Source organism: Odocoileus virginianus, chromosome 6 (genome assembly GCF_023699985.2).
Source record: "Odocoileus virginianus isolate 20LAN1187 ecotype Illinois chromosome 6, Ovbor_1.2, whole genome shotgun sequence".
Lineage (NCBI taxonomy): Eukaryota > Metazoa > Chordata > Mammalia > Artiodactyla > Cervidae > Odocoileus > Odocoileus virginianus.
The window spans coordinates 69,625,674-69,639,900 of record NC_069679.1 but is presented as its reverse complement, the minus strand read 5'-3'; the positions used below and the strand labels follow the sequence as shown (position 1 = coordinate 69,639,900).

Sequence of the window (14,227 nt, the reverse complement as noted above, 5' to 3'; positions counted from 1 at the left end):
ACTGGAGCAGAGGCAGCTCCAAGAGAAGGGAGAATCCAACCGTAAGAAGGAGCTGGAGAAGAAAGAGCTCTCCCAGAGGGCGCTACCCAGCTCGCCTCTCCTCCGCTCGCTCTCAAAAGCTCACTTTAAGATCAAGAACACAGGTGGTTCCCAATGGGAGTCCCTACCCCTTCGCAGTAAACAAAGGGAGCGGTCTCCTTCAGCGTTTTTGGTCTGAATGAGGAGGGCTCGGCTCTACCTTTGCGGAACCACCCATCCTTCCCCAGGCGCCCAATGAGGCCGCAGCCTCTTCCTTGAACACTCCCAGGAAACGGACAGGTAGCTCAGACCAATGGCTGGAGCTGCGGCGGGCCAATGGGAGAGAGAAATGGGTCAACCTGGGGTTTGAGAATGGGAGAGCCCGCACAGGGCGGGGGGCGGGGACAGGGGGGACCCGTGACGTAGGAGCAGGGTGGGTGGAGTGGGGCGGGGTGGATGGCTGGCGGGGGTCGGCGGCGTCCAATGGGAAGACAGGATAGCCCGGGGGGGCGGGCCCTTCAGCAGAGAGGCCCTGCCCGCTAGGGTCCGCAGGGCTGGGGTGGAGCCAGGTCCGCGTCAGGTGGTCCAGGGCGTGCGGGCGGCGCAGGGGGCGGGGCGCAGCGCGGAGCGGGGAGCGGCGGCCGGCGGGCGGCGGCGGCGGCGGCGGCAGCGGGCGGCTGCTGGCACCGGCTGCGCGAGCAGGTTACCCGCGGCGGAGGTAGCCAGGCCGCCCCAGGGGGGCGATCGCGAAGGCTAGGGCTCCGGCCCGCCGCGACCCGATGCTGCGGTGAGCGCTCGAGCTCCGCGCACTTGTCTCCGCTCCTGCCGGCCCCAGCCCCGAGCGATCCGGCGCTCGCCGCCCCGCCAACCCCGGCCCTACCTGAGGCCGCCGTCGGGGGAGGGGTGTCCCCCCAGCTCCGCGGAGCCGCATGAACAATAGGCGGCGGCGGCTCCTGCGGGCGGCGGCAGCCCCGCACCCTATGGATCGGCCGCTCCATGGAGCCCTCCAGTGCGCTTCTCGGCTGCCTGGCGAGCGCCGCTGCTGCCGCCCCGCCGGGGGAGGATGGAGCCGGGGCCGGGGCCGAGGAGGAGGAAGAAGAGGAGGAGGAGGCGGTGACGGCCCCCCGGGAGCTGGGCTGCGGCGCGCCGCTGCCCTACTGGACTGCCGTGTTCGAGTACGAGGCGGCGGGCGAGGACGAGCTGACCCTGCGGCTGGGCGACGTGGTGGAGGTGCTGTCCAAGGACTCGCAGGTGTCCGGCGACGAGGGCTGGTGGACCGGGCAGCTGAACCAGCGAGTGGGCATCTTCCCGAGCAACTACGTGACCCCGCGCAGCGCCTTCTCCAGCCGCTGCCAGCCCGGCGGCGAGGACCCCAGTTGCTACCCGCCCATTCAGTGTAAGGCGAAGGCGGGCTCGGGAGCCCGGCGGGGGAGGGGGACGGGGGATGATGGAAGCCTGGGGATGATTGCAGAGGGAGGGGAGACCTCCCTGAAGGTTAGGTTGGGGTGGGCAATGATTGACCTGGGTGTGTGTGTGTGTGTGCGCGCGCGCGCGCGCGCGCGCTCAGGCTACACGGGCTTTGGTGGGTGCAGTGGGTAAGATAAGACACGCCGCAGGCAGGCCTCGCTTGGAACCTCAGGCGCTTGGGCTTCTTCACCTTCACCTGACCACCTCAGCAGCAGCTCGATTCCACATCCTGAAGCCCCAACACCTCCCCCGCCCCCCAAATCTGGCAGGATTTTAGGCAAGCTGGTGGTTTCTGTAATAACCTTAGTCCTCAAATCAGGGACCTTCTCGACCTCTTCTATCGCCTGTCCTCGCCCCTTACTTTTGCTTTAAAGGAGATGGTGGTGTCTCCCTCAGGGCCGAGCTGGTTCACAAGTCCCAGGAAGCCTTTGAAACACCTTTGAAATTCCGTGTTGATTTCTTCGATCCTAATCTTGTATCTCAAAAGTGGTGCCTTTAGGAGTCTCACTGAATAATGTGCTAAGAAGGGTGTGTGTGAGAGAGAGAGAGAGAGAGAGTAGGTGGAGGGGCAGGTGATGAGTGGAGAAATGATAGGGAAAAGTATGTCATCCCCCCCAGAGGAATCAGGAGCACAGGATATAGTGGTGAAATCCCAGCACCTTGACACCTAGACAATATATTTTCTCCTTTCTTCTCACCCTAGATCCTTGCCTATATTTGGTACTTGCCAAATCTAAGGGGAATGATACCCAGAGGTCCCTCCCAGGGCCTTTCTTCCAGTGTCCTGGTTTCCACCAATTTCCCAGGAGCCCCCTGTTCCACACCCTGTAATGAATTTTTCTTTGTTTTTTCAAAGGAGTTAACTTGCCATTAGAATCCTTTAATCCGTGATGCTAGGTAGTTTTAGAAAAAAGATGTAAATATCTCCCGGTACAGTTTACAGTATTTTGTAATACTGAGGGTTTCCTGTATTATAATTTCTTTCCTGTTAAAAAAGTATTGTTATTAGACATGTATCTTCATTTATTCTATGTTTTATGTACTTTGCCCCTTAGCTGATTTAAAAAATCATTACCGAGGGATAACTTTAAATAGTTTAAAACTTTTACTTGTAACAGTTTTTTCTCTGGTCCTATGACTTATTTTCACCCAAACAATTGTATTATATCTCAACATGTTTATTAAATAACAGCCATTAGTATCAAAATCATAGCCTCTTTCCTTGTTTTAACTGTCAAATTGACATTAAAGTATTTAGCTTCCTTTGTTTTCTCTCTATTTTATTCAGTTAAAAACTTCCTGCTTCTGCTATTTGATCTTTATAATACCTGGAGGTGACACATTACATTGTTTCCAGTTGTTGCATCTTTTTGGCACTAGTGCTAGAAAAGTGAAGGCTAAAGGTCCTAGCATATAATGTCCCAAATAGTGTTGAAGATGAACTTGGTCGCATACTGGAAGAGATGTTGGCCTGGCATGTTAGAAAGTAGTGTAGTTTAAACATGTCAAATTTTGAGGTTCTTTGTGGGTGATGTTTGGTGATTTGTTTTTCAGAGACATCTGGTATCAGAGTAGAAGAGCTCTGTGAGGTTCGTGAGCAGGAACTGAGTTTCTTTAGTAGCTTGTGCTCCTGCTTTCAGAGCAGTCAGGAGTGAACCTGACCGAGGCTGGACGAACCCATGCACAGAAAACCAGATAGGTCCACACTGCACCATGTTAGAAGCTCCTTCTCCGTTGGGTGCCCAGGACTTCACCTTTACGGTAACAAAAGTTACCTTGGATAGAATAGATTCCTGTATCTAAAACTTAGATGACGAGAAATTAGGAAGCATCTTGTACTTACTGAAATAATTGACTTGAACAACATTGCATTTGAAGGTCTTGTTACGTTAATTAGCCACACTGGGAGTTCTGATCTTGTCTGGGCTTAATTCTTGATAATTCAGAAAATTTAGTTCTAATCAAAAACCAATTAGAGTGCCTAGTGAAAGAGAAATACTGTGTTAAATACCCGGGGATAAAGAAATGAGAAGGTGAGGAGGTACTTAAAAGTCACACATGAGGGAAACTGGTGATGTAAATATATAATTTCAGTGCAGTGCTTCGCTAAAGGAGGTTGCTGATCTGATCAAGTGTTTCTGGTCTGTATGCTGTGTCCACTGGTTCAGTTACTGTCACTCAGAAAATAAAGGTAATTGACTACCTTGCCTCCAAAGACTTTGAATGAAATTGAGCCTTTGACAACTTCCCCAGTTAGTTTTTTGAACTTCCTCTTTGGGGCATGAATTTTGCTATTAGATTGTGAATAGAAGACACAAAAGTGTTTAGTTACTCTGTCGCGTGTCTGACTTTGTGACTCCATGGACTGTAGCCAGCCAGGCTCCTCTCTGTCCATGAAATTCTCCAGGCAAGAATACTGGAATGGGTTGCCATGAATAATGTTCAGTTTTAGTTTCAAATACTGCTTTTCAGAGTGAAATTTTTGTTGCAGACTTTAATCAAAACAGAAGAGGAGGAAATTACTAAATCTTGTGACAAGGAAAACATATAGGAAGGGTATTATAAGTCATCCAACACTCATAGAGTGCATTTATCTTCTCCAATGTAGGTATTAGAGTTTAGCTCTCCGTGGGGCTGACAAATATAAATAACCCAAGAGCGTGTTCATCTTCTTTATTTTAGTGAAAGATGGAAAATGTATAGTTATGTCATCTTTGGAAATCTATAACCATAGGTATTGAGAAAAAGTTTCTCTTACAGGAGAGTTGTTTTGTTTTCAAGCAGGGCATACATTAAGGATATGATTGATTTACATTTCTTTGTCTTGCACTCACTAGAAATATAAGGGTGTATTTTCAGATGTACTTAAGATTTTTAAATGAGTGATGTGTGTACTATTCACTTACCCCAAACTCATTAGAATGTGCCTGTATGTTTAGTTTCTAAGGATACATTTGAGAGGGAATAGTGTCTTGGCTCCAAAACTGAAAGAAATAAGGATTTTTTCCCTGATATTCCTGGATATATTCTTCCACAGAAACTGAAATATGTGCTGCATGAGACTTGACCTGATTCTTACTTTAAACCAGGTCTTTACTGGAGCAGGGAAGGGAAGGAGTCCCACATGCTCTCAGCTGCAGTGATAGTCTAGTTTCTATCCACAAGGACTTCCTAACAGGGAAGAGAAAGGAGAGGAGCCTCCCCACATCCTCCACTATTCTGTCTTCTGTCTTCTTGTAAGTTCTCTTCTATGCTTTTCTTGAAGGCTGGTCAAAATATTTCCTTGATTAAGTAGCAAGAACATGAGAGTTTATGTTCTACACACAGAGAGAGAGATCATGGCTTTGCCTTCCCCACAGAGGTTTTCTGTCTTCTGTGAAATGCCATCAGAGGAGCTGTCCTTTCAGCACCCTGGTTCAGAATCACATCTTTTAAGTCCTCTTATGTTTAAATAAGGGGCTTCCCTGGTGTCTTAGTGGTGAAGAATCTGCCTGCCAATGCAGGAGACATGGATTCATTCCCTGGGTTGGGAAGATCCCTTGGAGAAGGAAATGGCAACCCACTCCAGTATTCTTGCCTGGGAAATCCCTTGGACAGAGGAACCTGGTGGGCTACAGTCCTTGGGATTGCAAAGAGTTGGACATGACTTAGTGACTCAACAACAATGATAAATGTTTAAATAAATATTTAACACCTCCTGTGTGTTCACAACTATGCTTCAGACCAGAGGAAAGAAGAGGGTGGATACACAAGAAAATACAGCACTTAATTTCCTTAAAGAGAACTCAGATATCTGAGGAATAAGATATGTAAATGTGCATTTATTAAATAGGCACCTACCTTTTTATCCATGAAAAATCTGGTTAAAAAAAAAAAGAGTGCTCCCTCCATGACCAATGGATTCCTAATGTAACTTACAGTTTTCTCCAGGAAGGTTCTAATCTCTTTTTGATGTAGGCATATTTTTTCTTATTCATGTAATAGATAAGACAAGAATTATTAATCAGTCAGGATTCATTTTAGGACCTAAAAACACTCAAACTACTTTAAATAGAAAACAATTTAGTAGAAGAAATTGGGTGCTTGTAGATTTGTTGGAAGGGCAGGGAGAAGGGGCTCTTGGCTAGAACTATGGGACCAACTCCCAGTCCATTGCAGACCTGGCCCACCAGACAGGTGCTGCTTCTCTGAGAAGGTACAGAATCAGGAGTTGTCATTGAAGTTGACTTCTCCAATACCCTGTTGTAGTTGCTGTCTGGAGATTAGGTGACTACTTGGCCTTGCAACTTTCCTTTCCACATCTGCAAAACTAATAAGCTACCCCCATGAACTGGAACCCATCAGGCTCCTCTGTCCATGGGATTCTCCTGGCAAGAATACTGGAGTAGGGTACCCTTCTCCTTCTCCAGGGGATATTCCTGGCCCACGGATTGAACCCACGTCTCTTAATCTCCTACATTGGCAGAAAGATTCTTTACCACTAGCGCCACTTGGGAAGCCAAATAATTGGACACTGACATGATATTATAGAAAACCCACTTCTCCGCAGCCTTGCTTAGCAGGAGAAGCAGCAAGGAGATGGTCTCCATATCACTTCTGCCTTCTGAATCTTGTGCATCTCATTGGCTGAACCAGCACTCTGTCAAGAAGTCTGGGAAATGTAGTTTTTAAACTTTCCAGCTTCTGTAGTACTGAGAGGTATACTGGAGGATTGTAGAATGGATGTAGATTATTAGTCTGCAGGACACACCATTTATTTTTCAAGAAGGGTGCTAGATAAGGTGATGACCTTTTGTTGTTGCTGTCATTTATTTACTTTTGTTCTCATAAAACTTTTAAATTTATTTTTTAATTGGAGGAAAATTACTTTACAATGTTGTGTTGGTTACTGAGGTGATAATCTTGAACAATTGAAACTTTGAGGGTGCAAATGGGCCACATATTTTGTAGACTTCAAGGCAGTCCGACTAACTTCCTAAGAGTTTTCTTTGTGCAGACTGCCAGGTGAATTACAAAATATAAATGAATATTAGCCTTTGATAGGATGGAAGTGCTGTAACTGAGCAGGAACCTATGTCTCAGCACCACCAACATCTGAATGGAGAATGAAGCCAGTGTGGAGCTGGCTGAGAATAGAAAAGAACAGTCTGCAGTGGGCATCTCCTCTTTCAGTCTTGCCAAGAGTTCAGAAATACGTGATCTTTGTGTTCAATTTTTTCTTCTATAGCAATGTGACTATTCTCTGTATTTGTTTCAGGAGGTCCAGTTCCAGTTTTCCCCCACAGTTCTGAGTTTGATTTCTTTCATACTGAAGTAGATTCTCCCCATTTTGCTTTACTGTCTGTTGGTCACCAGCTGAATGTTCAGCATGTAAGGGACAGTGGTATGTCAGGCAGAGAGGATTAGCCCTCTTGCATCTTGCAAGGCAAGGACAATAGGCATTGAACAAATAATTATAACGATGAGTCTTGCCAATAGAGACTGCTATGGAAGTGCTTGATGGGGGCCTGGCCTTGTTTAGTAGAGGGGTTAAGAAAAGTTCCTCTAGGAGATTATAGTTAAGCTTGAGACCCGAGGCCACCTGGGTCATCTGGGTGAAGACAAGGAAAGAGACTGAGATGACAGAGAATAGGGTTTTCATGAGAGAAACATGAAATAGCACTATACTTGTACAGAACACCATATCTAACTCAAGATTCATCATCACTGGTGGTTATTATTCCCTATCCATGGAAATCTTTCCAAACAGCTAAAGATACAGTCAAGTATGGTAGATCCAAACTCTGGATTTGGGATGGGAAATGAGGGGGGGGTGACACTGGGAACCTCAGGGATGGAACTGTGGTGGGAGTAAGATGTTGCCTTGGAGACTCCTCTTTCTCGCACACTTTAATCACCAGGTCCTGGAAAAACCAAGTTTTGAAGGTCTCCTGATTTTTTTCCTGATTTCCAGTCTTCACGGCTACTGAGATTTGACTCTTGTCCTTGTGTGTCTGGATTACTGCGGTGGTCTCCTTAGCGGTCCCTTTTGCTATTACGTTTCACATAGCTGCCAGAGTTGGTTTCCTTTCTAAGTCACAAGTCTGACCCCAGCAAGACTTTGAGCCTCATCTACCCTAATGCATACAACCCAGCTGCCCTGGACTCCCTGAAATTCCTGATAGGCTACATACCTTCATGCCCATGTTCTTTCCCCCCTGCCCCTTTTCTCTTTATTGAAGTAGAGTTGATTTACAATGTTGTGTTAATTTCTGCTGTATAGCAGTGATCCAGTTATGCATATACTTACTTTCTTCCTTATTTTCTTTTCCATTATGGTTTATCACAAGATACTGAATGCAGTTCCCTTGTAGGAAGAGCAGGACCTTGTTATTTATCCATTCTATATATACTAGTTTGCATCTGTTAACCCCAGACTCCCACTCCATCCCTCTTCAATACACTCACCCTCTTGGCAACCCCAAGTCTGTTCTGTCTTTGAGTCTGTTTCTGTTTCATAGATAAGTTCATTTGTGTCATAATTTAGATTCCATGTACATGTGATATCATACTGTGTTTGTCTTTCTGTCTGACTTCTTCCCTTGCTATGATAATCTCTAGGTCCACCCATGTTTGCAAACGGCATTATTTCATTCTTTCTTATGGCCGAGTAACATTCAATTGTATGTATGTATCACATCTTTATCCATTCATCTGTTGATGGACATCTAGGTTGTTTCCATGTCATGTCTACTGTGAATAAGTGCTTCATGCCCTATGTTCTGGCTCATGACCTTCCATGTACCGGGATTGTCTTCTCCACCTTGGTCTTCTTTTCCTGATGATATCCCTTCCTCTCAGTCTTTGGGCCCATTTCAGATGTTTCCTTCCTTGAGAATCCTTTTCCCACTCACTCTCTTAATCCCTCTCCTGTGGTGGGAGTGAGTGATTTCTCTCATCTTCGGATCATACCACCACCAAAGCTCTTTTACCCTACAGTTTGGTTGTTGTCTGTCTGCCTTGGCACTGTATTATATGCTTCTTGCTATCTAGTATATACAGAGTAAAATGTGAATAAGCCACACAGTGATTGATCTCCCCCAGTTTTTCTGTTAGTTAAAATGGTTGCTCTCAGTACAGTATTCTTCATGAATTTCCAAGTAGAAGTTATTTCGTGAATACTTACTGAATACCTACTTTGTGCTGGTCACTAAAGATAATGTGCTGGCCACAGAAAAAAATGTTATCCCCTTTTCCTGTCCTTGGGGAGTTTATTCTGGGGAGACTGAAAAGCCAAGTGAATAGACAGCTTGTTGTGTTTCCCCAGCCAGATAAATGGGTGATTAAATGGTGTTTTTCAAATGTTTTTGACTTGCTCCTTTTTGCCTTTTCTTTCTCAGTGTTAGAGATTGATTTTGCGGAGCTGACCTTGGAAGAGATTATCGGCATTGGGGGCTTTGGGAAGGTCTATCGTGCTTTCTGGATAGGGGATGAAGTCGCCGTGAAAGCAGCTCGCCATGATCCTGACGAGGACATCAGCCAGACCATAGAGAACGTCCGCCAGGAGGCCAAGCTCTTTGCCATGCTGAAGCACCCCAACATCATTGCCCTTCGGGGGGTGTGTCTGAAGGAACCCAACCTCTGCTTGGTCATGGAGTTTGCCCGTGGAGGGCCTTTGAATAGAGTATTATCTGGGAAAAGGATTCCCCCAGACATCTTGGTGAACTGGGCCGTGCAGATTGCCAGAGGGATGAACTACTTACATGATGAGGCAATCGTCCCCATCATCCACCGCGACCTTAAATCCAGCAACAGTGAGTATGGAGAGGTGGGGCTGGAGGGCTGGAGATCACTTTCAGACCCGGTCCATAGCTTGGGTTGGGGTGGATGTCTCAGGAATCTTATTGGGCAGTGAAATGCCTTGCATAAAGCCAGTCCATCCTTTGGGAATTCTCTGGTGGTTCAGTGGTTAGGGCTCTGTGCTTCCACTGTAGAGGGCGTGGTTGGGGAACTAAGATCCTGCATGCCACATGGCACAGCCAAAAAGAGAAAGAAAAAGGGGGAAAAAATTACCAAAAAAAAGAAAAGAAGAAAAATACCAAAAAAAGAAAAAACCCAATTAGCAGGCACGGTTGGCGGTGTGTAACTCTGTGATGTACTATTCAAACAAAACGCATAGGTTCGTTTTTCCATTCTGAGGAAAGGGTGGGTGCTTCTGAACACAAAAGGAGTTTTTCTCTTTAGTGAAACAATAGATAGAGCAAACCAATACCATCTACTTGCATTTCTGTCTGAACTGTCCAACCTGAGTTCCCACCAGAGAAGGGGAATAAGAGAGAGGAGGCGTGTCGTTTAAGCCGTGAGGCCTGTTCAGGTGACCGTGTCAGCTTGGGGAACACGACCTCACTGGTAGACCTACAGCTCTCCTGATGGCCTCAAGGTGGTATTAATTAATTGTCATAACTACACAGTGTTTAATAGCAGGGAACTGAGAAGTAACTGTTTATTAAACATCTAGAACCCATAAACTGGATTGTAAAGCAAGTGTTAGACATAATTAAATGGCGGGTTGGTATCAACTTCAGTCTCTTTCCTTGGTTGAATCAGCAGGCCCTGGGAGTATGCTTCTTTTGTGTGGTAATTTGGACTTTCCCCGGCCTAAACTGCATGGTAGAGAGTATACAGTTTGCTAAGTGGTATATGCCTAAAGTCACTTTGGGCATCCTGTCCAGAGAGGAGGGCGTTAGAGGAGTTTGGGGTCCCAGGAATTTCACGCTCTGTGTCCTTCAGCTTTGAGCCCAGAAATCCTTTAGACCCTGTTTTCCTCCTGGTTGTTCCAGATGTGGCTTATTTTTGTGTTGATGCTATTGTGAATCTGTTAACTTTAAAAAATATGTTTTAAATAATGTAGGTAGTAAGTACTTTTGTTCTGCAAAAATTAGGAAGTGTAGATAAACAGAAAGAAGGATCACCCATAATGTTTTCCTTCTGGAAGTGTATATATTGCATTTGGCATATTTTCCCAGACATTTAAAAAGCATATATGGCCCATATATACAGAAATATACTTTCCAACTTACTTTAAAATAGCATTTGTTACCCTTATCTCATCTACATGCATCCTCTTCCCCTTTAGTAAGAGCAGATTTCCTCCTGGTGAGAGTATGGAGCATTAGCTGTGTATTATGGATATAATGCATGTGAAGGATTTAAGTTCCATAAAGTAAATCTGGTTCCTCTTTTCCTTCTGCCATTATTCTATCTCTTTACTATATGATTATTCTCATCCCTCCTGCACAGTTCTGTTCTTTAAATGTGTATGTGTGTGTGCGCCTAGTTGTGTCTGACTCCTTGCAACTCCATGGACTATAGGCTTCTCTGTCCATGGTGGGGGATTCTCCAGGTAAGAATACTGGAGTGGGTTGCCATCCCTCCTCCAGGGGTCCTTCCCAACCCAGGGATCGAACCCAGGTCTCCTGGGTTCTTTGCAGATGGATTCTTTACCATCTGAGCCACCAGGAAAGCCCTTTAAATGTATAAAATAAGTTAAAACTTCTGCTGACTTCCTTTTTAAGGAAAAAAAAAATTTCTACCTAGAGATTGCTTTGGATGATGGAGTGAGAATAAGCAGATGTGTTGGTAGAAAACGTGATATAGAAGCTGAATTTTTTAAAAAATGCATTCTTATATCCTTATCATGCTGGGTGAACCAGGCATTGTGCACTAATCTTACATAATTGAGCCCATTTAAAAACTTGGTCTAGGGTGATTGTAAAAGTTAATAATTTCCTCTATGAAGTTTTACATCTGGGTATAATTTCAAGCTGCAGATACAAGGTTTTACATTTTTTGATTTATGTTTGGAAGTCTAGACTCTTTCAGTATATGTGCTGCCGAAGCGAGCACGAAAGTCTAGACTCTTATGAAGGGAAAACTAACTCGCTAAGGAGGTGCAGGGGACCTGAGTGTCATTCTGTCTCCTTGGAGACAAAACCCTGGTCCTTGTCCTAATGTGGGTTTTAGGATTTCCGAGGGGGACCTTCAGGTACAGTGTATGGTGGCAGGGCATACATAGGGTACTATTTTAAAGGACCTCACCCAGCGACGGTTGATGCCCTGAAATGTGCATAGTCCACTGGTGCTGATGTTGATGCCTGCTGTAAATCTCATATGTGAGTTGGGGTAACTCCTTGGTATTTGTCTGTGGGTGGCTGTTTGTCCATGATTGAATTTATCCAATATGAACCCTGATGACACTGTTCTTATTCATTGCTGCGTGTACCGACTTGAAAATCATTTTAGAAGTGTTACGTCATTTCTTTGCCTGCAGAATGAGAGTTGTAACTTCTTTGTGTTTTGCAGACTTGGGGATACTGGGGATACTGTTTCGCTTGGTTTTTATTAGAAGCTCCAGAGAGTTGCATTTTGTTTATAGTCATGTGAGGGCAGAATTCTGTGAATTATATGTGTTAGTTGACTTTGAACCCCTAGAGAAAAGAATAAGGTATACATGGGGGCTGTCTTGTGGAAAAAAGGAAATAGCTGGTAATAAAATCTGTTACAAAAGGTTCAGTAAAAAAGTAATTTATTAAAAGGTTTTATATATCCTGATCATCTGTTTATTTATTTATTTTTTTTCTGATCATCTGTTTAAAAAAGTCGTGTGCTATTTATGACATATTTGTAGCATAGACTATCTTAGGTTGTTCATGTATCATCTGAAGTAAGTTTAGGTGTAATGCACATAACTTGAAAAAACAAAACAAAGTAACAGTGGCTAAAACAAGGTATACATTCATTTGTGTTTGGAAAGAAGGCCGGGGGTGTTTAAAGCATCTCCACATCTCTTTACTGCATCTCAGGGTTGCCTTAGGATCCAGGATGACTTCTGAAATGCCAATTATTTGGTCAGAGTCACAGGCCTGAAGGAGCAGGAAAAGCAGAAGCACAGAGTAAGCTGCTCCTCTGGCTGAGTCGTCTCCCATTAGCTTCCTGGAAATCCAGCACAGCACATCTGTGTGTATTCAGTGGCTAGAATGGAGTCCCATAGCCATGGCTAGCGCAGGGGCCACTGGGCGGTGGAGGGTTTTATTCTGGGTTGGCGTGGAGCCTGGCTAATAATCAGGGTCTGTTACCAAGGAAGAGAGAGAACGTGGATGGTGGGGAAACAGCTGGCAGTCTTACCATGAAATCTGGGAACATGCATTGGGAAGAAATGTTATCTTAGATAGTTATTAGATTTTTAGCATTATACAGCCAATAAAGCAAGGTTAGCCAGGCGCTGGGATGTGTGGCTCAGACTCCTGATTTAAGGGATGGTTTCTACTATGCTACCGCAGTGCATCATTAACTTAAACATCTCTTCTTGAAACTACTCACTGAAGTCCTGGCTATAAAAGTGGATTTATGTGTCTCTGCTCCTCACACTGGGGAAAACCAGCCACTTGATTGTTAGCAAAGGTGTTAGTGAAAGATGGTCTTTTAGTGGAAAGATTGTCCTTTTGGGGGCAGGTAAGTGGATTTCAGGTTTTTGGCTTAAGGGCATTTGGCAAAATAACAGTTTAATAGGGGCTATTAAAAATAAAATTAGTATAAAAATGAGGTGATAGAAAATGAAAAGCCTTGCTCAAAGTGAAAGTAGTGGTATTACTTTTGTTATTAACTTCTTTTCTCCCATTAAAAAACATGGAAGAACATAGAGCTAAACGCAGTGTGTGTTTTTCCTTTTTTTTTTTTTTTTTTGCATTTTTGCATATTTCTTTTCACCCCTGAATCTTAACTATGCGTGTGTGCTAAGTCACTTCAGTTGTGTGTGACTGTGATCCTGTGGACTGTAGCCTGCCAGGCTCCTCTGTCCTTGGGATTCTCCAGGCAAGAATACTGGAGTGGGTTGCCATGCCCTCCTCCAGGAGACCTTCCTGACCCTGGGATCAAACCCACTTCTCTAACATTAGCAGAGATCAACCCAGAGATCGAACCTGCGTCTCTTACATTGATCCGTGTCTCTTTCACTGGCAGGCGTGTTCTTTACTTCTAGAGCAACCTGGGAAGCCCCAAATCTTACACAGGAAATCCTAATGGACATGGGTTTGGATGGACTCTGGGAGTTGGTAATGGACAGGGAGGCCTGGCGTGTTGTGGTTCATGGGGTTACAAAGAGTCGGACATGACTGAGCGACTGAACTGAACTGAACTGAACATTGCTTGTAGCATGCTTTCTCTCCCCACTGCCAACTTGCTAAATTGTGACCACTTTCTTATTAAGTAAATATTCTTCTACCACAAGATATTTAAAGGTTTTACAGTTTTCCACTACAGTATTTTGGCTTCCCAGGTGGCTCAGTGTAAAGAATCTGCCTGCCAAGCAAGAGACACAGGTTCGATCCATGGGTCAGGAAGATTCCCTGGAGAAGGAAATGGTAACCCCACTCCAGTATTCTTGCCTGGGAAATCCCATGGACAGAAGAGCCTGGCTGGCTACAGTCCATGGGGTCGGAAGAGAACTGGACATGACTTACAACTAAACAACAACAGCAACTACAGTATTTAGATATAGTATATTAACTAAACCAAACCTGTATATAATCATCATCATCACCAAACCTCTAAATAATAATAATAATAAGCAACTAATGCTTATTGAGTGTTCTCTTTTGGTCAGGCCCTATCTAAGCATTTTATGTGGGTTCTTATCTAATTTTCACACCATTGCCGCAGAGAGAAGACTGTGAGTGTCTTTATTTTACAAATAGGAAGCAGAGGC

At 44.8% G+C, this 14,227-nt stretch overlaps 1 protein-coding gene across 2 annotated transcripts in view; it reads left to right on the top strand.

Moving 5' to 3' along the window:
* Window positions 1-632: 632 nt before the first annotated feature.
* MAP3K9 (mitogen-activated protein kinase kinase kinase 9) overlaps window positions 633-14,227 on the top strand; it is an 83,193-nt gene continuing 69,598 nt past the window's right edge. For both annotated transcript variants that reach the window (XM_070469565.1, XM_070469564.1), the window contains exons 1-2: window positions 633-1,414; window positions 8,865-9,278. In XM_070469565.1, coding sequence (XP_070325666.1) covers window positions 1,015-1,414; window positions 8,865-9,278 — 814 coding nt within the window. In that variant the 5' untranslated portion in view covers window positions 633-1,014. The remainder of the gene's footprint in view (window positions 1,415-8,864; window positions 9,279-14,227) is intronic.